Genomic DNA, 26604 nt, shown 5'->3' with positions numbered 1-26604 from the left:
TGGCATACAGCATGTGGGCCAAACATGGCCCGGGTTTGGAAGAGGTGGCACGGTCTTTAAGGCGGCACACAAGATTTGGGCCAGATGAAAAATGTAGTTTTTGGCCCAGATTTAAAAATTTCATAAGTGGGCCATGTGAGTTTGGCCAGTCTTGACCCACATTTAAAATACACTAAAATCATTTTTGAATAAAGAAAAAAATTCTACCTATCAGGTCACTTTGAGAAAAAGCACGCCCATAGTGTGCCTAAAGCGCATCACTCCATGGGTTTATCAATTTCATTGCAATCGTGACACACCAACCTATCTGGCCCAGTTCAGGCCCAGTTATGAGTTATTAACTTGGCTGAGACTTGGCTCAGATATGGTCTGTGTTTAGCCTTGTCTGGAAACCAGATTTGGTCCAGACATGTACCGTAATTCACTGCGGCATGTGGGCCAAGCAAAACCTGATTGTGTGGGCCAGAGCTGGGCCAGAGAAATTTTGCTATGTGGGATATGTTAATAGAGTCAGTATATACAGTCAGTACCTGAGAGCAGCTGTCATGATGCAAGAGCTGTCAGAACAAACGCAGGAGCTGCTGTCATGGTTCATGCCAAGATTGTGCCCCATCTCGTGTGCTATAGTTGCCCCCACTGCTGTGGCCATAGAGTTGTGATCCTTTGAAAAGGGAAGTTCAGTTACCATCCAACTGTAGGTACAAGCAAGCTTCAGCATACTGTAGATGTTTCATTAATCTATCTTGAAGTATTAAATTATGTTTTATATGAAATTTCGTGAACATAATTGTTTAAATCATGGATATACAGGATATGTGTTAGTCATTTAAAACTGTACCTCGCATTTATCAATATTTCTGATGATTGTGGCCAGAATTTACTAATTTGGTGACAAATTATCTCAAAATTTGTCAAAATATGCAGCAGTTTTTGTTTTGTTTTGCCGTGAAAATACAGCAGGTACGGAAAGTATTCAGACCCCCTCTTATTTTTCACTCTTTGTTATATTGCGCGTTAGGTAGTGCTGTAGCCTCACAGCAAGAAGGTCGCGGGGTCACTGGTTCGAGCCATGGCTCAGTTGGAGTTTCTGTGTGGAGTTTGAATGTTCTCCCTGCATTCCTGTGGGTTTCCTCCGGTTGCTCCGGTTTCCCCCACAGTCCAACGACATGCGGTACAGGTGAATTGGGTAAGCTAAATTTTCCATAGTGTATGAGTGTGTGTGTGAATGTGTGTGTGAATGTTTCCCAGAGATGGGTTGCGGCTGGAAGGGTATCCGCTGCGTAAAAACTTGCTGGATAAGTTGGCGGTTCATTCCGCTGTGGCGACCCCGGATTAATAAAGGTACTAAGCCAACAAGAAAATGAATGAATGAATGTTATATTGCAGCCATTTGCCAAAATCATTAAAGTTAGTTTTTTCCCCTCATTAATGTACACATAGCACCCCATATTGACAGAAAAACACAGAGTTGTTGACATTTTGAAAACCTCATGCTGGGCCGAAGGTTTACCTTCTAACAAGACAATGACCCTAAGCACACAGCTAAAATAACAAAGGAGGGGTTTCACCACAACTCTGTGACTGTAATGAATGGCCCAACCAGAGCCCTGATTTAAACCAAATTATGATGACCAATTAATATTTCAGTTTTTCTTTTTTTTATAAATTTGCAAAAATATCAACAATTTGTTTTTCTGGCTATATGGGGTGCTATGTGTACATGATGAGGAAAAAAATATTTTAGCAAATGGCTGCAACTTAACTAAGAGTGAAAAAATGACGGGGGTCTGAATACTTTTTTTGTACTCACTGTATACACAAATTTACATAACTTGGTTACTTTTTTGACCTTAGGAACCATTGGTCAAAATGAAAAAGAAACACTTAGAGAAACAAAGAGAGAAAATGTTTATCTCTTAACCTCTTAAATTGTTGAATGACTCTAAATAATGAAAACAAATAACTCTTCAAATCTCTATAACAAGAGCATTAGAAAAAAAAAAAACATGTAAGAATCAATATTTTAGCAATCAATACAATAAATGTAGCCTCGTTCAAATAGGCTTTGGCATAGGCACACTGCTGTGCCGTGTCTATGCCAACTCGAGGTATCGCACACAATATGAACACATTCTATATGCAAATATAATGTTTTTTAATTTAAAACCACAAAGCTTGGCAGAAAGAATTTGAATAGTGTCCTTGCTGGCTAAAGGATATCTGCACCAATTACGAAAAGCCACAAATTTTCCTACATATTGCACCATATGCTGGCAGAATGGCTAAACTTCTGGAGGGACACAACAGTTAATAAATGTGAATTGGATCCAGCTAAATTCAGACACACCATATTTTGATTTTGTTTTTGTAGATTATACTATTATCATATTATCATAACCTCACTTTAATGTTAACGAATACATGTAACTTAAAAAAAGTTATTGATTGATTAATCAAATTCATTAAAAATGGAACAAAGTTATGAACAAATACAAAATTTGTTTTGTGGTTGGAAACTTTTTTTATTTTGTGGTTGTGCCCTTATCAAAATTAAACATTAATTTTTTGCAAGTGTTTTATAGCCTTACAAGCTTAAACACAGTATTGTATGATATACAGTGTTCTTAGAGCACAGAAATGAAGTACGGACACAGAAAGTCGGCTTTCACCACTGTGTTGCTGTCCTCTTTTATTATCAAAGACACACAAGGCTTTGTCTAAAACACAGTTGAGGAAGTGATGCACGTTTCAGTGTGGTGAATACTGAAACGGTATCTCTTGGTGATCTTTTTGGTTATGCCTAAGGCAGAAATTATTTAAATTCTGATGTTGTAGTGGACTTTGTGCTTTGTAGCATTGTGTATATTTTCAAGGACAAAAGCATTTCAGAAGTTTAAAAAGTTAATAAGTCCCCGTTAAATCACATTTAGAAAACAATAACTTGATAAATAAATAGCGACAATAATGAATCATTATTTGCTATAATTTCGTATACGTTTGTGACAATGTTTTTTTTTTTTAATTTGTACCTGAACAATCCCAGTTGAAAGTCCTCCGCACAGGGTTCCAATGTAAGCCAGACCTACAGTTGCTCCATCAAGGTCAATTGCTCTGGCAAAAGGACAAAAATCAAAGTTTAATTTTCAACCAGTGCAGCTAAAATACATTGCGTTAGTTAATGACTTGAATATATTGCCTAGCTTCTTTCTGGTTCAGCTTCTTAAAGGGATAGTTTACAGAAAACAGGAAAGTTCTGTCATTGTTTCCATACCCTCCACCTGTTCCAAACCTGTTTGTGTTTTTTTATTCAGTTGGAAGATATTTGGAGAATGTTGGAAGGCAGCAGCCACTGACTTCCAAATTATTTTTTCGCAGTATATGCTTTTTTCCAACATTCTTTAGAAAGAAATGCCTACATTTTTTAGAACCACTTGCGTATGAGTAAATCCATAGGACATTTTTATTTTTGGGTGAACTATCCCTTTAAGCATTTAGAATACAATGGCATGGCTTTGAACAGGTGCTAATCAGATTAAGAGTATTTCATTTCCCCATGTAGTCAATGGAGCTTACGTAAGGAGATGGGCATTGTCGTGCCGCTGCCGTTTTATGAGGTCACTGTTTCTCCACTTGGTAAAGCTGTCCAAAGTTGCTCCGGAAGCCGCAGACACTGTTATCTTATCATTATCTGTCCACACTTCAAATCCAGTCAGAGCAACAAAAGTGTTGATTTCTTTATAAACCTGCATGGGCGAAAAATATTGATGTAAAGAGAATTGTACTGTGTGTGTTGTTTTAAATCATGTACAACAGGGCCTAAATGTCTGTCTAAACACCTATTTCAAGAGTTTACACTTAGCTGATGATTAATTATAAAAGCTTGTTTGGCATGCTGTCCCGGGAGAGAGCCCTGAGCTCATGAGATCCTCGAGCCCAGGGCTCCCTCCCTTTGCAAGGCGGGAGGGGAGTTTGAGCTCAGGTAGATCTCGAGAACCCCCCTGTTGTAGCAAGTGAATGCTCTTGAAATTAATTACTAACTAGAAGCGTGTCTATGTTGACAATTTGGATTGTTCAGTTGACTTAATTGCATGTTTTTAGGCGGTGGGAGGAAACCGGGGAACCCGGGGGAAACCCACGTGAGCACGGGGAGAAGTGCAAACTCCACACAGAAATGTCTGCTAGTTTTGGTAAAGCCAGGAACCAGAGACATTCTTGCTGTGAGGCGACAGTGCTAGGCACTGGGCCACCGTGTCACCCGTCTAAGAAGGAGGAGTAGGGGAGGAAGGGGGGACTCTTCAAAACAAAGATAGCAATGGAATAAACCCCAGGGTATTTATAGTAGTTTAGGAGTCATGTGATTGGATCGTAGTGAATTAGATAATGCGGGTCAGCTGCTAGCAATCATAAGCACGTGATCCTCTCGAAATTTGTTTATACATAAACTTCACTTAAATACACAAGTTATATATTATAAAAAATATAATAAAATAGAGTCACCATTTACTTTTTGAATTTATATCTATGTAATTAGTAAACTTTTTTTCAGAGCAATTTATAATGAAGTAACACAACCCAGGATCATCATTAATACATATTCTTATATACATTTCTAAAGATTACGAAATATATCCCAGGAGGTACGTTTTTTTGCATTTTTTTTTTTTTTTTAGATCTCAGATTAGTAGTTTTGGCTACATAATTTGAACTGACCAGAAATTTATATGGGGGTACATTTTCACAGCCTGTGTTGTAGGAACACATGCAATTGTTGTAATAGTAAGACTGTTACAATTACTATCAGCTCCGTAGCCAGCCTGGTGAAAGGAGTGGTTCTTTTTTTCTCATTTTTTTTTCTCTTTTTTGCAGTTATTCGCATCATTTTCTATTTAATTATGAGGTTTAACCATACTCCATTTAGTGACATTTTTAGCAATATTTTTATCTGGATTAGCTTGTCGGATGGTTAATTTTTGACGTACTGAAAGATTTAAAATAAAGAAATATGAAAAAAAAATGTTTTTTACATTCAAATTTATTACATCATATACCATTAGGAAAAATAATGTAGCATGTTGTCATTTATTAGACAAATAACAAACTGGCCAACACATTTAGCTCAGTCAGAAAAATTTGAAAATACATGGATAATAATAACAACAGTTATTAGTATTTAAAAAAAAAATTTAATATAGGCCGCATTTGGTGCTTCGGACCATTTCATTGGTAAATTTTTTCTTTCATGAATAAGGTCCTAGATTTAGAATAAAAGTTAGGCTACTTGTAAAATGTTTTTTCTATTTAACAATAGGTCACTGGCGAAAGCTGACTTAATTTACATCATGTTCTGCGTGGTCTTAAAAACTTTGATGGGTTATTTGCACAATTTATGATGGCATAGCAGTTAAAATAGGACATAAGAGAAAATAGTGCCAAAAATTGTGGACCAATGGCAGATTCTTGACCTTTGTCAGTGGGGGTAGATTTTTTCAAACCACCTTGGCTATGGGTCTGACTATTTAGTTTAGTACACAGAGACAAGTTTCCACTTTATGGTGGACAAATGCAAGTTAAACTATAGTGAAACTATTTCATATGTTTGGATGAAACTGAACCTTAAGCTTGTGGAGTACATGATAATTATCCAGTGTGATTTAATTCAGAAGCACTAAACTTGTACTCGTGGGAAGATCTGCTTAAGGAAAAGATCTGTAACCAGTCCTTGCCAGTTTCCTTGCTAGTTTCTATAGCCTCGCTAGTTTCTGTGGCTAACCACTGTGTGTCATGAATGTTACCATGCTAGACATTTTGAAATCCATTTGTGTCATCAGCAACTTACATTATTGATGAAGTTGATGATCTCAAATATCCTCTTTCTCAGCTTCTCCAAATCGCTGTTCAGTTTCTTGTACTGAGATGAAACACAAATTAAATGATGATTCAATTAATGACTCTGCTCATTAGTCACAGTGGCTTCAAGACTCACTGTCTGAAATCTGTTGGCATCAGTGTTTTCAGATTTACATTGATCAATTTAGAAACAGTTTGATTCTGTGGAATTTACAATGCTGAACAAGCACAAAATCCTTTAACTTGTTAAATGTTTTTTTTTTAAATGTCAAATAGCAGCTGATAATGACTAAGATGCCAAAAATAAGTTAAAAAGCTTCATATACAGTTGAAGTCAGGTTTATTAGACCTCCTGAATTATTAGCCTCCTCTTTTTATTTTTTTTCCCAGTTTCTGTCTAACGAAGAGAAGATTTTTTTCAACACATTTCTAAACATAATAGTTTTAATAACTCATTTCTAATAACTGATTTATTTTATCTTTTCCATGATGACAGTAAATAATATTTGACTAGATATTTTTCAAGATACTTCTATGTAGCTTATAGTGACATTTAAAGGCTTAACTAGGTTAATTAGGTTAGCAAGGCAGGTTAGGCTAATAAGGCCAGTTATTGGTTTGTTCTGTAGACTATCGAAAAAATATATAGCTTAAAGGGGCTAATAATATTGACCTTAAAATTTCTCTTTTTTAAATTAAAAACTGCTTTTATACTAGCTAAAATAAAATAAATAAGACTTTCTTCAGAAGAAAAAAAATATTATCAAACATACTGTGAAAATCCTTGCTCTGTTAAACATCATTTGGGAAATATTTAAAAAGAAAATAAATTCAAAGGGGGTTTAATAATTTTGACTTTAACTGTATATAAAATCTAAAAGTAAATAAAGTTTTATTTTTTATCTCTGCATAGTCCATAAAAATACATTGACTTCTCTTACCTCTCTGTTGTCTGCAACAAGGAAGAACTCATTGTATTTTTGTCTCTGGAATAAAGTTGGCCCCTGATAAAGCGGAAAATAAACAGGCACAATAAATAGAGAAAACAGAATTACTATTTAGAGAACAATGTGAACTACTTTATTGCATTAAATTGGATTAACACAGGATAATCTTGTTTTTAACTTCTGCAATTTACTGCGATTCTTATTTCGACATTTCAGAATAACAATTGAGACTTGATCACATGACGACTCGGCTAAAATTAGATTAATCGTTGTGAGCTGTAACCTCATTGTACTTTTTGTAATGCTAATAGTGTAAATGAATGCACATTCTTACTGAGGAACGAGAGCGTGTTTTGAGGATGCGTGGAGGAACTCCATCGCCACTCTCATCCCAAGTAGTGTTGGTGACTCCACACACCCTTGGCGTGGCTTCATTTACATCTTCATACTTGAAGACGGCATGGTCGCCATCGCTATCCTCAGACAACGGCTCAATCAGAAACCTCTGCTCTGCAGTTTGGAAATAGCCTCTGTGAAGACATGAACACAATGTCACTTGTAAGATCCTTTAGAAAGAGATTGGAAAGCTGCCCAAGTGCTGACTTAATTATGAGTACTTAGGAAACCTTGCGTAATTTATATGTTTGATTTAATCCAAGTTGAAAACAGGGGTCAAGCTGTAACTTCCTTTAATTGCAGTAAGCTGAATAACACAGTTGAGGCAACTAACTGATATTGCTGCATATTAAGGAGCAGAGTGCGTAACCTTAGACGATTATCAAATCTTGACATGAGATCTCACAAAAATTTGCATGATCAAACTTGACTTAAGCCGAAAAACAAATATGATGGATGGTTGGCTGCTCTCTTGGCATGTGTTCTATGATTGATAGTTATGCACAAGACATTAAAAAAGCACTCTTTAGGTACTGTTGCCAAGTTGTTGAAGATCCTTTGTCATTGTGTTTAGTCACCAACCAAGTGTTGTGACAGGATATGTGATATGACTGTATGGGAGACTCTAATTAATAATGGATCTTTAAAATACACAAAATATAGAACTTGTTTATTTGAACAATGCTACAAATCCAATACAGTGGGTAGAGTTGTCGCCTCACAGCAAGAAGGTCACTGGTTCGAGCCTCGACTGGCTTTGTTGGCATTTCTGTGTGGAGTTTGCATGTTCTCTCTGTGTTGGCATGGGTTTCCTCTTGGTGCTTCGGTTTTCCCCACAAGTCCAAAGACATGCGCTTTAAGTGAATTGGGTAAGCTAAATTGTCCGTAGTGTATATGTTTGAATGAGTGTGTATGGGTGTTTCCCAGTTATAGGTTGCAGCTGGAAGGGCATCCATGTTATTTTGTATGTATTGTTGTATGTTGTGTTTGGTTTCTTTTCTTCATCCTTCTCTATTTTTGTTACCTGTTTGTCAACTACTGTAGGTGTAGAGGAGAGGAGGTTGATTGATTACACCTGCTGCTCGTTGCCCTGCAAGCTTAAAAGCTGATCAGTTGCAAGCCATTTTGAAGCTTGTTTCCAGAGTGCGGTCTCTTTCTTTCTTTCTTTCTTTCTTTCTTTCTTTCTTTCTTTCTTTCTTTCTTTCTTGACTTTGAATGAGTTTTGTTGCTGCGGTGGTTAGCTTATTGAAGTTAAAATCTGTTGTAAAGGATTTAAAACCATGTACAATCTGCCATTGAAACTTCTCTTTGTGTTTGGAAGCTGTAGGGAGGTGGGTGCCATTTTTATTTCTAAAACCCATTTTTCTTGTTCATGTCTAGGTGGGGAGTTGGTGTACATTTCTCTTGTTAATTTAAATTTACCTTGTCAGTTTAGACAGTTTTACTCTCTAACTAGCTAGAGAGTACTTTTGTCTGTTTTACCCCCCCCCCCCCCCCCCTCCAGTCTATTTTCGCTTCCCAGTTTTGTTTTATCATTGTACTTTTTGTTAATGAATTCTCTAACTGAATTTTGTTTGTGTCTTGAAGGAAAGGGACTGATCGACACTCACTCCATACAAGTTTAAACTTTTCGCTGTTACTCTCACTCATAGACACTTAACATCAGGAATGCAGTCGCTGCATATAACATATGATTGATAAGTTGGCGACTAATTCTGCTTTGGCGATCCCTGATTAATTAAAGGACCAAGCCAAAAAGAAAATGAATGATTGAAATGCTAATTAACAACGTGTACTTTATGGCTAGGTTTAGAATTAGGGTTTTGTTTAAGGTTACTGCATGTGTTAATGCATAGTTTAATGTTATTAGTATGTCTGTATCTGATGATAAACAATTATTTTTGATGCCATCATAAATGGTTTTTAGCAGCTGATATGTTATGGCTTATTTATTCCGGTTGATCCACTTTTGAATGTGTGTAGGCGGCCGTGGGAGTTTTGATTGTGGCTTCCTCGTGTGCCTTTTGTGTAGTGAACATTTGGGGTTTTATAATAGCAGTTTGTAAAGGATTTTGGAAAGAATAATTTAATGATTTAGATTTGTGCTTTTTTATGAGGTTAAAGTAAAAAACAAAAATAAATAAATTGATGCTGCTGATAAGTCTATTGATCAGTTTGCTGGCATAGTTCAAATCACTACTCTCTGGCCTTTCCTGATCCCACCCCTTGTCTCTTTCTACAACTTAATTTCTTGTCAGTATCTACTGTCCGATTATAATAATGGCAAAAATGCTCAAATAAATCTTAAAACAACAAAAATTGTATAGATTTCATGTTTTTTAGCAATCAGACTCAAGATTTCTACGTATTGGCTTCAAAATGTAAAGAATTATCATATTTCACACACGCACACACACACACACACACAAACAATTGCATACACCAATGCAATTTCTTACCGCAGTCCATCACAGGTGCTCATGCTAACCAAAGAGGCACTGTCATTTAATATTTTCCCATGATAGTAGCATAAATCCTGTGGAGAAATTGAAAGAATTGCGTAAATTTTGTACACTGTGGAATGTGCATTATATTAGAATAATGATTTATAACATTGCTATATATATATTTTTTACAGTATTTCATCTTACTCGTAACTGTATACTGGATATAACATACCAAATCTGCCGGTGTAGTTGTGACAAGCATGCCATCGTCAGTGTAGTAGGTCTCGCTGTAGTCTTTAGTCAGCATGCCACTGTAGACCAACACACATTTCTCAGATCCATTGCAAAAAGGTTTATGATCAAATCAGTGTGTAAATCTGTGTTGCAGTTGTAATGTGATACAAATACGTCTGTAATAATGAGGAAGTTTTTTTTTTTGGAGTTGCAACATGTGCAGATATTAAATATCACAAGATATACAGATATGATGACAAGGGAGAAACTGAGAAGACGAACGTACGTGTTTTTCTGGAGATGCATTTCAATGTCTCTACCACCCAGTGTCATAGCATATTTCACTCTATCCGGTCTTGACTGCAAAGGAAAGAAATTAATTAGTTTGAATAAAAGGTTTCAAATATACAGTTGAAGTCAGAATTATCAAAAAAAAAAATTTTAACTTTTATTTAAAATAAAAATTTTAAAAAATGTGTTTATTCTAGCTGAAATAAAACAAAAAACTTTCTCCATAAGAAAAAATATTATCAGACATACTGTGAAAATATAATTGCTCTGTGAAACATCATTTGGGAAATATTTAAAAAAGAAAAAAAAATCAAAGGGGTTTAATAATTCTGTATGTAGTATTAGGGAGTATATAAGAACTCACCTGTAAGTCTCTTTTTTGCAGATCATGTAATCTTATTGGTCGTACAATCTCATAAACCTTGCCATGTAGTTCGTGAATGTGACCAACTGTAGCAGATTGACAAACACACAAGGAATCACAGATTACTCATTAAATACAGACATTCAGTATTTTGATTTTAATATAGAGGCTGTGAATGCAGCTTTCAGATTTCAGAACTGTTTCACCTGATCTAAATATTGTATTGAAAGGACAAGTGTAAACTTGAATGGCTGATTTTAGTGATAACTGCCAACAAACGTATCTACAGCAATGCCAGATTTGTTATTTTAAGGTAGAAAAAAACAATAGACAATGTCTGTTCTACACACTTTCTGGCCAAGATTGATATCCTTGTTTTGTTAAAGCATGTTTGCTTTACTGTGATTTTTACAGTCTGCCCCTAACAACATGTTTGGGTAATGTTTATTAAGGTGTAACTGTTTAAACAGTAACAACAATCAGTATTAAAGAGATATTTACATGGTAGTTTTTTTAAAATACCAGTGTTATCTTTTTACCAGTTTAGCAAAACCTACAATACACTCTTCAAATAATAGTTAAGTATAGGCCTTTCAATTTAGAGTATGGGTGTAGCATAAGCATCAGCAATAACACACAACTTTTTCACTCCTGACACAAGGAAATTGCATTAACCAAGAAGGTGTTTTTGCTATTGCGCCTGAGGTAACAAAACACACTGCTATTCTAGGTGTAGGCAGATTAAATAACAATGAATAATTTAAACTTTATATTATAGTTACGTGATGAAGAGTGTTAATACTATATTACTTACTAATTTTGGGACTTTGGTGTGTGTATATTGACCAGACCTTTACACTGTTAGCATTATTACTTCAACATTGTTCAATTGTATTTCATTATACTTCTATGCAACACAAAAACGCTGCAATTTACATGCTTACCAGAATTGACATACTAATTTTATTTCATATATCTTTGGAAACATCTGAAAATATGCAATAATTTAGTTTTAAACATGAATATATATTAAAAAAAGTCTTTGACATTTAAACATACCTGGGATATTAGATATATTATGAATAATTTGCACTATTTACATTCAGTGAAGTCTAGAATGTGTACAAATAAAATCCTCACATACCTCAGCAATGTACAGTAAGCTCTATAAATCTAAAATCTGACACTTTATCTTTCTGATTGTAACATACATGCTCTTCAACACAACATACAGTAATCTAAGTCTTGCAGTTGTTGCAGTGCAGTGTTATTGTTGAAGAGCCCTTGGCTGAGCACAGATAAGTTAATCAGTCATTGTAAAGTAGAGTCACTGGTGTATCCAGTGTCTTACCTGAGGGATCCAGTGAAACACACAGAGTGAAGATCCACAACATCAGATGTCTTTGGGCCATTGTCAGTGTTCAGAACAACTGAAACAGGAGATTTTGGTCAGGTGAAGTTTTATAGTTGACGTGAGACTAGTTTAGGCCATAGACCACACCTTACAGAGCGGTCTAACCTCTAGACATGGACTTTCAGGAAATGACACAGAGGTATAAAAGATTTGTTGACCTGTTAAGACACGCCTCTGAGAAAAGAGAATGTGACAGAGAAATGCAGACAGGCTCTGACGCATTGATTCCTGCTTAGTGGTAGATGTGTCTGTCTGTTTGTTATATTTGAGGAAGTATCTTTGAGGAAATATCTAAACTTTGCTAACTTTCCATGTTTGGTCCTAAACACCCAAGCTTCTGTCATTTAAAATAATTATCCATTAATTAACCATTTAAACAGCTGCTCTTTTTACTATCAAGTGGATAAGTACAGGCAGTTCTGTTATGTTGCACGACTGTTTTCTAAAAACAACTCGAGCACAGGCTGATTCTGATGTGAACACTGAAACTCAAATTACCGTTAAAAGAGGTTCAAAACAGTGCCTATACCTCATAGCACATACAGAGAAACTAATTGTATAATAGCAAAGGTATCTAAGTGACTTCGTTTGTGTACTGTACATGAAATGGCTATGCATCTGTCAATAGTAAAGACAGCAAAGGGGAAAATAAAGACCAATTAAAAATGATGTTTCCACCAAATATTGTTTTCTTAACTCTTCTGATGTTAAGCAAAGCAAGCACTGTTCCTAATAGGTTAATGCAGTTCAAAGTGCTTTACAAGAAAGAAATAACTAATACATTTAAAATAATAATAAAAAAAAAACATATGATTATACAACATTTGATAATACATCTAATATACGTACAAATAAAACATACATTTTATAAGATTTTACATGAAAGCTAGACTGAAAACATGTTTTTCATTTGGACTCAGAAATGTTAATGCTTTCAGGTCATCAAGGTTGTTTCATGACGACTAAAGGCAGCATCACTAAATTTCTTTAGTTCTACTCTAATGTATAGTTCAAAGAACAGAACTTGCAGATCCAAGAGTCCTTCTGGGTTCGTAAACTTCAAACATATATGAAAGAAAGTCTGCAGCAAGTCAAAGCAGTGCCTTGTAATCTAATTTTTATATCAAAATCTCAAAGGTAACCAGTACAACGACATTAATGCAGGTAAAATATGATCTTCCTTTTTAGATTTAGTCAATATTCTAGGAGCAGTATTTTGTTTTAGTTGTAGTTGAATAATTGTATTGTTTGAGAGACCTGTGAGAGGGTAATTACAATTATCATGCCTGATAGTTATAAATGCTTGCATTTATAGTTTGGAATTGCTTAGAGAGAGTAAGGGTCTTTCTTTAGTGTTCTTCAGATTAATAAATGCAATTGTGATTAAATCACATTTGAGCTTTAAAGTTAAAATCTGAATCAAAGTCTACTCCTATTTTTAAATTTTTTTTTGCCACTTGGCTTGGATTAAATCCTAGTATATTTGGTTTGCTTAGGGGTATATTTAAAAAATGCAGGATGTCTTGAATGCAATTTAAGGGTAAATCGAGTTGAGCTGGATCGTCAGGATATACGGCTACAGTATGTAGAGCTCTGTCATCAGCCTAGCAAGGAAAAGTAATACTATGCTTCTGTGACTAAAAGATAACAAATAAAGATTGAAAAGCGGTGGTCCTTAGACTGACCCCTGTGGAACACCACATGATAACTTATATGGTTCAGACAAAGTATTATTGATATATACTACTAATGTGCTTCCACTTAAGTAAGATAACATTAATTTACAACAGTTTCAGATAGACCAGTCACAATCACTTAATAACTATAAGTGTCTGGTGATCTATTGTATCCAATGCTGCACTCAGGCAGAACTGAAGGCCAATTTCTGTCAAGGTTTATATTAGTTATTTGAGCAATCCCAGCATTGTGACGTTTACAGACAAAACATAAAGCATACATACACAAAGAAAAGCAAAATTTAACATTACATTGAAACATCTGTATATAATTTCCAAAACAACTGTCCACTGAATTTTAGGGTTAAAAAAATATAAATCTGTAAGCATTTGTTTACTTCAAATGAACTTCAAATATATTTCAAATGTGAAGTTTATTTATAACCTAGATTCGAGAGGATCACGTGCTTATGATTGACCACGGCTGATGCCGCATTACCTATCGCATAATTCTCTAATCACATGTTTCTTAAGACACTATAAATAACCATAGTCTTCTTATAGCACAGTCATCTTCATCTTGAAGAATTCCCTTTTCTCCCTACACCTCCCCCTCCTTTCTAGATTGGGTGGCCCAGTGGTTTGCACTGTTGTCTTACAGCAAGAACGTCACTGGTTCCAATCCTTACTAGGCCAGTCAACATTTCAGTGCAGAATTGACATGTTCTCCCTGTGTTTGCATGAGTTTCTCCCGGGTTCTCCAGATTCCTCCCACCGACCAACGACATGCAATTGACTTAACAAAATTGGCACCATAGTCAAGTTCTTAGCCAACAGTATTTTTCCCTCATAAAGCAATTCTTCATTAGCCACAAATCAGTGGTGTCCTCAGAAATTGTTTTTTTAGGGGTGGCCTGATGAGACCACACAAAAAATAAAAAATAAATAAAGAACTCAGTGCAAAGTTATATTTTTGTTTCTGGTAAATGAAATATTGTGCTTTTAATTCATTTAATTAATTACTCTTAAAATATTGCAATTTATTTCATGGAATAAAATCAGCAAGTACACATGCAAACTAAACACAAATCCAAGTTTATTTTAAAAACACAGACAAAGGAATAAACTGAACAAAAGGCATTACATACACACTCTACAGACCCTAATATAGTTTATCCATATTCCTTTTAGAGCCACAATGTTATTAATTCAGCTTCTTATATTGATGTATCTTTTTGCAAAATACATCCACAAAATCATTTAGATTTTTGACCCTTGTAAGTTAACCAGCAAAACAAAATGAAGGTGCTAAATAAACTAGATTCTGAAAAGCTGACTTCAAAATGCATTTATTTATTTGAGGTGCAGCAGAATAGAATAATGGTCAAACATCTATTTAGCACATGCTTAAAACAGAGAGGGGCAGTGAATTAGCAATGTTGATGGCGCCAATCAATTCACATTATTTAGTGGCTGCATTTATTTACAATTTTTTTTTTATTGACATGCATGCCAAACAAGCTTATAACCAGTCATCAGCTAAGTGTGAATTATATCCTAAATGAGGGAAATAAAAATGCTTTATGGATGTGACCTAAAAAGGTTTACAGTTTACAGTATAACATTTACTTTGTAGAAAGTTTAAACTGCACAACCCAAAATAAATAATGCTTATAAAATGATAAAAGTTGACACACTATAGAACAAAAATGATTGATTTTATTTAATGTAAGATTTTTGAATTTATGAGGAAAAAGCTTCATTGTGGATATGACATCTCTTGGTTATTGATGTGACAGATGTGACTTTGGTAAATCAAATTTTATCATATGAAAACATTGACAGAGACATTTTTTTTTTTTACACAAAAAAAAAAAAAAAATAGAAAGAGTTTCCCTATTTTGGTAAAAACTTTTTTTCATTGCAAGGTTAACATTTGCAATGAATTGCTAGAAATAGCAGTCAACAGAAAAGCAGTCTCTACTGTTTGTATTTCTCCTAAAGACAGATTGAAACGTGAAATTGAAAATTGATCAAATACTATTTTCACAGTTTTTGTTATGTTTTCTTTTATTTTTTTTTTTACTTAAAAATATAAGATTTAAAATAGGTCAGTTATTTCTAGGACTTGAGACTATGATAATGTGTGTCTAATAATGTAAAGAATCCTGAAAACATTTTTATTTTACATTTTAAAGGAATTGCCATCAATAGTTGCCAGGAATTAAAAGATTGTTTTACTCAAATAAATAATGAAAAAAACTTGCAAGTGGTGTCATTTCCAACTTTAAATGATCAAATCAAGAATGCTCAAATAAATAAATAACAAAAATTAATTTGAACAGACATATATTGCTTGTAGCATAATAATAATTGCACAGACTGTTTGCAGGTGAATACAGAAAGCCAACACAAAACAAAAAACTTTGACTTACCTTCGCTTTACTCTCTTGCTGTTTATTATTGTTAGTATTATCAACTTTCATTCATGACTTGCGAATCCATTTTTGAATAACCTGTAGACATTGCTTGGTCATCGGGTAAATTTCAAAATAATCTTCCAAGTGCATTTCATCAGTCCTTCCCCTTTTCTTCAGCTTTTGTGTTTTTCACAAAGATGTCAGCATGAAAATGTGTAATGTGATCTCTATATAAACAGCTCCTTTAGTGTGTGATTTCCTCTCCCACTGAAATGCATTCTTGTTCTTCTTCTCTAATGCACAAGGTCAAGTCAAGGACAACACTGCAATTATTGTGCCTTCTCCTGATGCCTCAAACAAAGCTATTGTTCGCTTGTTGGAGTGGAAAGGTCATGCAGTGTCCATTTTATGGCCGTATGTGTTTGCAAAGTGGCGCTTTTCTCTCTATTCCTCCTCCTGTTTTCTGTCCTGCTGTGACCTGTTGCTCAGCTGTCTCTTCTGTCATGAATAGAAACGTTTGCATGAACAGCATGACATCTGGATCATTATAAAGGTTAATAAGTAGGTCAATAAAACCAATAAAAACTTTTCACACTCTGCACATTCATATCCTTAACATGATTAACGTTACAAATGATGTAAGATTTGAATTCACTGCATGAACTAAATGCTCTTTATAAAGTCATCACACACTTTCAAAATCTTATTATGAAACCATGTGGAGTCCGGAATAGACGCTGCTCTTTCGTTGATTTATTTCCATGGTGTGTTGAAGTTTCGAATAATTTGATTGTTTGTAGTTGTTTAAAACATTAAAGGGATTGTTAACCCCACAATTGACTCATCCTTTAGCTGTTCAAAACCCTATTTGAGTTCATTTCTTCTGTTTGAACACAAAGAAAGATATTTACAAAAATCCAGCTAGCACCCATTGACTTTCATAGAATTATCTTTTGTGTTAAACAGAAGAAAGAAACTCATAAAGGTGTAAAACCACATGAAGGAGAGTAAATTATGTAGTCATTTTCATTTTTGTGTGAACCATCTCTTTAATTTAATATTTGAAGTTGAATCTTTATTGGATTTTTTATTTGTCTGCTTTATGTTCATGAGGATAATGTGTTTATACTGGATTTTAAATAATCCTTTAGTATTTGAGTTATCCAGCAAAGATCATTTGTGAGTTAAAGCACAGACAGTTCTTTATCAGATTTAGAAGGCATGTGTAGACCTGCTTGGAGATCATGCGTCCACGTTCTTCCTCTGATTTACTGTTAGAGCATTTATTTGTCCTGTGCATTCATAGATTCGTGTACAGTTCTAGACTGTGCACCATTTGTACCTTGTAAAACATTTATAGGAACTTGTATAACACTAGCTTATCCTGCTGTCTTTGTATGACACTTTTGTAGTGACGAATTTGATCAATTTAGAAGTAATATTACATCTGCCGTTTGTTTTATTCATAGATAAGTTAACTGAATTATTACTCATTTGTGTGCATCAGGAAAGTGTGTCCTATTGTTTTATCTGGTTAACCCTTGTCATTCTTATAGACATTTTTGTCTTTATTTGTGTTATAGTGAACAGCAAAAATATAGGCAGAAAATGTTATATTTTAGTTTGAATTAGTGGTGGGAAACAATAATAATAATAAAAAAAGTCAATTCAACAATGAACTTAAAAGTAGTGTATTGTGCACTGTTATTTTAAAAGGACTGGTATATGAACAATAATAATGTTTCTGCCAACATTTTAAACCAAGTTTATTTTTATTCATTTTACATATTAAATATATCTTGCAAATTTGAGCTGAAACTCAACTTAAATATTAAAAGCTATTTAGCACTGCCAGGGTGATAATAGCGATTGGCATGTCAGTGGTTTACATTTACATTTACATTTAGTCATTTAGCAGACGCTTTTATCCAAAGCGACTTACAAATGAGGACAAGGAAGCAATTTACACAACTAAGAGCAACAATGAATAAGTACTAAAGGCAAGTTTCAGGTCTGTAAAGTCTAAGAAGGGAAGTGTTAGTAGTTTTTTTTTTTTTTTTTTTTTTGTACAATTAGTGTGATATTCAAAGAGGCAATTGCAGATTAGGAAGTGAAGTGGAGACTAAATAGTTGAGTTTTTAGTCGTTTCTTGAAAATAGCGAGTGACTCTGCTGTTCTGATGCAGTTAGGGAGTTCATTCCACCAACTGGGCAGATTGAGCGTGAGCGTTCGCGAAAGTGATTTTTTCCCTCTTTGGGATGGAACCACGAGGCGACGTTCATTCACAGAACGCAAGTTTCTGGAGGGCACATAGATCTGCAGAAGTGAGTGCAGATAAGAAGGTGCTAGGCCAGAAGTCACTTTGTAGGCAAACATCAGAGTTTTGAATTTGATGCGAGCAGCAACTGGCAGCCAGTGCAAACGGACTAGCAGCGGAGTGACATGTGCTCGTTTAGGTTCATTGAAGACAACCCGTGCTGCTGCATTCTGGAGCAGTTGAAGAGGCTTGATAGAGTTAGCTGGAAGCCCAGCTAGTAGAGAGTTGAGACCCTTGACCCTTCTCAAGATGAGATGAGACCCTTCTCATGCACCTCACCGTTCTCCTATAACCAGATATGAGAGCTTCACGCATGAACTGTGTTCAGACTGACAGGGACAGTGCACATTACAGGGAGGCGTTGACTGCCTTAAATAATGTTTGATCTATCTGAAGGAAGTCAAAACGTGTGTATTTTGAAATAATAACAAATAATTTGCACTGAACTGTATCTTAAATAGTAATATTAATAGTTAATGTATAGATTAATAGTAAATAATGGATAATATAATATACAGTTGAGACACATCCCATAATGGTATTGTGAATACATAATCTCAACCAGAAGGCTGTGCAGGAAATCTACAGATTTTGTTTTAAAAAAAGGTCACCTTTAAGAATGATGTCTGTTGAAGCAGCGCACCAGAAGTTACTGTATGTCAGAGCCGAATCCACACATTATCCCTTAGAACTTAATATTAGGCTACGCCATGCGACAATAACCAAGCAATGATTCATATGCACACATATATCCTTTATATACACACAATTCAGTTATAATGTGGGAGTAATTACCTCAGACAAACACAGAGCAAAGTTTTTCTTCGCAAATAAATCTATTATGACATCTACGGCAAGGGTTTGTTAGGTGGTGGTCTCTCTGAGAGACTAATGGTTGCTCAGCAACGGCAGATGCCACAGAAGTGCAAGCTTAAACGCAACATACAAAATGTAAGTTACAGGGACCGTGACTAAAGAGCTTAGAATGACCAAGAGGCGACACTATAGAACTTTGTTTTTTATTTATTTATTTAAAAAAGCGCATTAAAGCTGAGATACATCCTGAAAGACGACAATACAACCCTTACTATCACTAATCATTAATAGTCGATTTTACAGACTTATAATATGCTGTGATTCTATTGGAGTTTTCATTCCAAAATGGCCGTTGTATAGTGGCTGTTTCCCAAATTGCACTAGAGTATCACCTCTTGGTGATTCTATGCTCTTTGCTGTGACTGAGGTGATTCAAGTGATACTTCAGATTACAAATGTACTCCAGTTATAATAAATTAGCAATTGCATTAGCAAATGTGGTTCTATCAACTCCGCCTTTTAGAAGAGATTTAAAAAGAAAGTTTAAGAGTTCAGTAATGTTACCTTCCGCTAACGTAGTTTTCTGTTAGGCTACTTGGGTCAATCATTTTGTCATTACAGCGGTTTACCATTGCAGTGGTTTGTCTGCATGTGTATTCAGAGCAACAGACTTTTTAAAATAATAAAAAATCATTCAATTGGATATCAACTGAGATATAGAGATCAATTGAGATAGATGGTCAATGTCTGCACTGTTGCACTGTATTTTTATTTGAGTCTGATCAATATGTAATTACAACATTTGACCACTTGGTGGCAGTGTCGCCAAACCTTTTAAAGGGACAGTTTACCCAAAAACTGAAGATTCTGCCATCATTTATACACTCCTAACTTGCGAACCTGTTTGCGTTCTTTATTCTGTTGAACACAAAAGAAGATATTTTGAAGAGAGCTGAAAACCTTTCACCTTTGACTTCTTTTTAGCATTTATTTTTAATACTATGAAAATCAACAGTAAGGTTTTCAGCTTTCTTCAAAATAGCTTATTTTATGTTCAACAGTAAAAAAAAAAAAAAAAAAAGTTTGGAACCACTCAAATGTACGCAAAAACTTAGAAATATATATTTTCCTCCCACCCATTTTTTTTCTTTCACCCATTATTTTTTTTTTCACCCAGCCAATTTTTTTCTCCTCCACTGCGTCCCTTCCGGGGTTCTGTACTAATGTGATGAAACACTGGGTGAATTTTATTTTTGGGTGAACTGTTCTTTAATGTCAACTAGTTTGAGAATTCTAATTTAAAAAAAAATTTCTCACACAAATGTTACCTTATATTCAATGATTTTGTGTTGTTTTGTTTGTATAACTTTTTTTCTAGCTGTATAAAAATGTTCTATTGATAAATCAATAAAAAAAAACTGAAAAGTTGTGTCCACAAGAGGGCTTTCAATGACCACTATTCGGAAAACATCTAGCAGATTCTCTTTTAACATTACATATATATATTTTTTGGAGAACAGTGTGTTTCCTATTACATGTCAGATACCAACTTCTAGGACACACCTATTAGTGATGACAACGTCCATATGTAAATGTGCACGTGCACACTTTACCAAAGCACATGATCAATGTGTTTACAGTGATATGGTGCATAGATTATACGTGGGATTTGTATGAACTATTTTACATGAAAAAAAGTGGATGCAAAAGTTTATGCAAAAAGACTGTTTTCCATATTTATAAACAATTATTAAAATTGAATTTGAACCCTCAGTTCTTCAGTGAAAACATCCATGTTTCATTTCTCAGTACGTTTTTGTCTTTCTGCATCAGCCTTCAGAGTCGCTATTGAAAGCTATAAAGAGAAAAAGAAACGAGCAGATGTTTGATGTGATTTGTTTCGTCTTCTCTCTTTTCTGTTTTATAGAGATTAAGTGATGGAGATCTCATCTCTCAGATGTCTGCTTCTGGATGATGTCATTGCTTTAAAAAGTATTCATACAGTGTCTGCGGCTTGTTTGATTCATGAAACAGTCCAAACGTCTCATTTGCTGTCATTTCAGGAGAAAGTGCTGTCTTATTGTACGTTTTTTTGTGTTTTTATCACATGGGTTAGAGCAGGGGTTCCCAAACTTTTCAGCCCACGACCCCCAAAATAAAAATGCCAGTGACTCGCGACCCCCAATATCCTCTGATAAATACAGAAACATTGCATGCAATGATGCAGACACACCAATTAAATTTGTGTCAGTGCTTTAAATGTGCCAGAAAGTATAACCTGATGTTATAAAATCAAAATGCATCTGACGCTATTGCTGCCTTTAATATAATGTAATTACCCCAGGGGTCGCAATCCAATAGAACTAGTAACTATAAGCTACTATAGTAACTATATAGTATATAGTAACTATAAACAATTATTTTTATTTTCAGTATAGTTATGGATAAAATATGTTAATTCTTATGGTTGAATAAAAATAAATAGATTTTTGGAAATCAGCAGGCGACCCCCCTTCATTGCCCCGCGACCCCTCGGGGGGTCCCGACCCCCACTTTGAGAACCACTGGGTTAGAGTACATTTTTCAAATTGGAAACAACGGCACAACATATACAACAGTTCTGTCTGGTTCTTGAATCTGATTGGCTGATAGCCGTGTAATATTCTGCAAGTAACAGCACTTGTACCGCCTCTTCACCCTTCACCCTTGTGTATTACTCCGCCCACATACAGCAACAAGCAGAGGAAACTCTACACTTTTCCACAAATATTGCAGCTGTTGGACAACATAATGTACTTTTGAGGCTTTTTAGTAGAGAATGTTGTTGTTTAGATTGCAACTATGCAGTTTATTTATAAGGATTGTGCCTATTTTAAAATATTTATCATTTCAGAGCATTGGATTTAGTGCATTGGATGCCATTAACCTGTGTGAGCAGACCAAAGAAAGTGACTGTTGACGTTCTGCTACAAGATGAAGACAGAGACCGCATAATAAGTCCTTAGTGGAGAGAAAAAAAGCATTTTCTTAGCGCAAGTTTCAAACTACAGCTGAACAAAACATTATAAATCATGTGACATTCTGAGTCAATCTCTCCATTTTATATGTTGTAGTGCTGTATTTATACCACAGAAACTGGTAGTGTTTGCTTTGCTGTGACTATTTTTGGAGTTAATTATTGTGATCTCCTGATTGCAACAGGGAAATAGCCTACTCGGAAATCTCTGTAGATTGATGACATTTCATGCCGTTCAGTCTTATAATCTTAAAATGTCTGCAAAATCACCTGTTTTGTCATCACTTTAGATATTACGCTAGAGAATTGTTCAAATACTAGCTCTTAAGTTTGTGAAGTAGCAATGGTTTCTGCTGTTCTGACGTCAGCTGCAGATATGAATAAGTGGCGGAAAAAAGTAGTTCCTCATACAAAAGGATTTCTGAGACTCTTGTGTTTGATTTTCTTTTTCGATTATGCTGCTGAACTATTGTATAAATGCAATTTGACACTTGTAGCAGTGTGATTTGTCTGTATATCAGTACTCGTGGGGGGCAGTAAAGCAGGCCTCCCACCAGTACCAATATACAGCCCTATCTCACTGCTAAGAGTGTGATATTGGTCATGAAGTTCATGTTCAGTATATCATTTGTTCATGTCTGTGAGGACAATGAGTTGGCAGTCAAATACTGCATACCCCACAGTGCAAACACAGGAAACTTTGCATATATGAGCCAGAACAAGAGCACACTAAAATAGTACCTTTTGTATGTACTGCAAATTTAAATGATCAACTCCAGCGACAACAAATGGTATAATAAACACATGTGGCTCTGTAAGTTATACAGTAAGTTGTGTTTTGGTTGGGTATTTAACTTTAATTAAGTTAACATCCCCCACTTCAAATGGATACACATGTGTTGTGTGTATTCTGCACTGTTGTTATTACCTCGGTGACCTGCATCCCCCATTGTCTGTGCTCCTGATTAAGATCCAAGGCTCTTCTAGTGAGTGAAATCATCCGCAAGACTGATTCTTTTCTTTGTGGCTGGTTTTAAAGCTGCTGACATGCTTACCAGGCCTTGTTTTCCACTCATTGCACAGTGCCCGCTCCAGGCGCCCATATTAAACCCAATTAAAACACGCTTTCTCAAGCTAATTTGAGCAGGGCATCGAGCAGAAAGCAGGCTGGGTGTGCAGTGGTACAGTGGAGGGGATAGGGGTTAATTACAGCTAATTCATCACCCGTTTTTGGTTGAGTGGAACTGCAGGGGTCCCGGACCCATATCTGTCTGTCAGGCTTCCTCCTTAATATGAGTTTCGGATGTTCTTGCATGTGGCTGTGCTTCTTCTTTACGAGCTTCTGCTGATGTAGTTATTAAAGTTCCAGTTTCAGCAGCCTGTGTGACGCAAGTGATCTTTTCCTTTTGTACAAATTTTGCAACAAATACTTGCTGTTTCAAACAGATTCTGCTTCTCCCTGACTTGTAGCTTGCACTGATTTATGGGCATATTTTTGTAATGTAGATGGTACAGAAGTGAAATTGAAAATGTTCATATGACTATTATGAATATTAGGTATTAAAGGAGTAGTATTATGCACAAATCACTTTTATAAGGTGTTTAAACACAGTTGTGTGCCAAGTGTGTGTGGAGATAGCCGTAAAGGTAAAAATGTATTAATATTTTTTTATAATCACACTTGAAAAAAAACAGTCTGCAGAAGCACTTTGATTGGCATTCTCTCTATGTATGTGTTACCAAAGCCCCACCCATTAGTGACAATCTGTCTCTCATTAGCATGAACAGCCCTGAGTGAGAAGCAGCCGTCTGCCATTAGAGTTTTAACCGAGTGAAGTCAACGACAATGGCTAAGAGGATTATAGATGTTGAGTTTTAGGAGTTGTGAGACACTTCATTTTACATTTTCAATTTTCCACAGAGATAACTTTAGTCCTGTTGTGAATCTGTCACTTTGTTGATGCATAGGTGCTTGTACATGTAGCTCCGCCCTCTTTTGAAGAGAGCACAATGTAATTTGAAATTAAAAGTGCTGTATGTAAGTTTCTGACTCTTCTAAAGTATAAAATAGCATAATGTGTTTGCAGATATTTAAGAAACATGGTAAGTGAACATACTTGTTTATCTGAAAACAATGCTGAAGTCAGAAATTCTGCTTTAAAAATGTGTTTTCTGAGCCGGAACACTGTCTTTGTTTTGGTTCTTTGAACCTGCCCAATGCCAGTTTAACCGATTTTTTTTTCAGCACCTTGGTGGAAAACTGCATTTCATTCATACATTCAGAAAGGATCTCAAAGCATGCGCCTGTGACTGAAATGCGACCTCCGGTTGAACCTTCCTATTCAGAAGAACAGAATATGCAATTACTCACGAAATGGTAAGGATTATAATCTAATTAATACATATTAAACTTCTTTAACATTATTAAATGTACATGCTGAATGACTGATAGTATATTGTGGTTTGCATTATTCCAGAGTTCTAAAGTTCAATTTCAAGCAATTTATTTTATTTTCAAGATCTGAGGTGAATTATCTGCTGCTGCTTTCAGTAGTATGGCAATAAGTGTCATGTAAAATGGCGTTCAAACTCACATTCTTAGCATTTAACACTGAATAAAGCAGATGAGGTGTACTTAAGGTAATTTTTGTTTTTTGTTGCTCAGCTGCAAGAAATGGAAGCTGTTTCTAATATATCAATTCGAGCTGTTGGTTAGACAACAAATCTAATTTTAATATGGAAGATATTCCTGCTATCGCGTGCTATTACTTTTATTTAGAATAAGACTTATATCAGCCTTTAGGCTCGGTCATCAGACTCGTTTTTCAAACTGGCAACATGCACTTTCGTTTGTTTCGATCCAGGAATGTAATACCTAGTTCAACCACTGGGTCTTAAACTTACATACTGCACATTAAAAGTGATGTCACCAAAATTTGGATCAAATTGGATAAAAGGGACATTTTCAAATAGTTATAAAAACATTATGTATTGTTTATTTGTAATTGTAGTCAAACACATCTGAACAAACTAATCAGTGTCTTCAAGATCACTTGAATCCTATTGGGAGGTCTGTTTGAATAGGGTTGGAGCTAAACTGTGCAGGACACCGGCCCTCCAGGACCGAGATTGCCCACCCCTGCTCTAGGAACTCTGTAGAGACATCAGAGACTTAAATTACTTCTTGTAAAAAGAGGCTTAATAGGTCACCTTTAGAAGTTTATGATTAAGTATTAATAGTTGCTGAACATACATTATTGACATATTGACAACATCTTAAATAATCTGTGCGGATTTAAAACATAATTTATGTTGGAGCAACTTTTTAAAATTCCTATGAATACTAAATATGTGACACTTAGTTTTTGATTTTATTGTATACAGTTGTCTTATGACATTGTTTTAAGTCTCATTTATTAAACACTTTTCTGAGAGATCAGAAAGCACTTTGATCTGGGTGATCAAATGATAACTTGATAAAATTTATTACATATTATAATGAAAAATGTTTTTATAATTGTTCATGCATTACTTACTGTGCAGCATTTGCAATGATAGACACATTTTTCTCTTTCTATCCATGCTGAAAAAATAACTATAAAATTAACAAAGGAACTATGTAATTCTTGCACTTATCTAAATTAATCAGATTATTATTATTTTTAAACATATTTGTAAGATTATGTATTTACACTGTGTACGAAAAGTCTTTATTTTTCCTTTAAGTCTTTATTTTTTCGTTGTGTATAATAATATAATAATAATAAACATTAAAATTATATCAAACAAATCTTACACTATAAACACACACACACACACACACACACACACACACACACACAGTTGAAATCAGAATTTTTAGGCCTCCTTTGAATTTTTATCTTTTTTAATTATTACCCAAATTGTTTAAATAGAGCAAGGAAATTTCCACTGTATTTCTGGTCATATTTTGTCTTCTGGAGTAAGTATTATTTGTTTTATTTCGACTAAAATAAAAGCAGTTTTTATTTTTTTAAAAGCCATTTTAAGGTCAATACTAATAGCCCCTTTAAGCTATATATTGTTTCGATAGTCTATAGAACAAACCATTATTATACAATAACTTGCCTAATTACCCTAACCTGCCTAGTTAACCTAATCAACCTAGTTAAGCACTTGAATGTCACTTTAGGCTGTATAGAAGTGTCTTAGAAAATATCTTGTCAAATATTATTTACTGGCATCATGGCAAAGATAAAATAAATCAGTTATTAGAAATGATTTATTAAAACTATTATGTTTAGAAATGTGTTCTCTCTATTATGTTTAGAAAAAAATCACCTCTCTATTAAAGGGAAATTAGGGAAACAAATAAACAAAGGGGCTAAAAATGACTTCAGCTGTGTGTATATATATATATTACAAGTCACTTGAAGAATG

General features: G+C 34.9%; 1 protein-coding gene across 1 annotated transcript; it reads right to left on the bottom strand.

Moving 5' to 3' along the window:
• Window positions 1–3008: 3008 nt before the first annotated feature.
• adam28 (ADAM metallopeptidase domain 28) lies at window positions 3009–11963 on the bottom strand. The gene is given in 9 exon segments (NM_001076718.1): window positions 3009–3743; window positions 5837–5908; window positions 6789–6851; window positions 7129–7324; window positions 9650–9726; window positions 9870–9948; window positions 10158–10231; window positions 10527–10612; window positions 11878–11963. Coding segments are annotated over 9 exon segments (882 nt in total). The 5' UTR covers window positions 11939–11963; the 3' UTR covers window positions 3009–3569.
• Window positions 11964–26604: the final 14641 nt, after the last annotated feature.

The sequence above is a fragment of the Danio rerio genome, chromosome 5 (genome assembly GCF_052040795.2).
Source record: "Danio rerio strain M-AB ecotype USA chromosome 5, GRCz13ab, whole genome shotgun sequence".
Lineage (NCBI taxonomy): Eukaryota > Metazoa > Chordata > Actinopteri > Cypriniformes > Danionidae > Danio > Danio rerio.
This window is presented reverse-complemented; position numbering and strand designations above follow the sequence as displayed.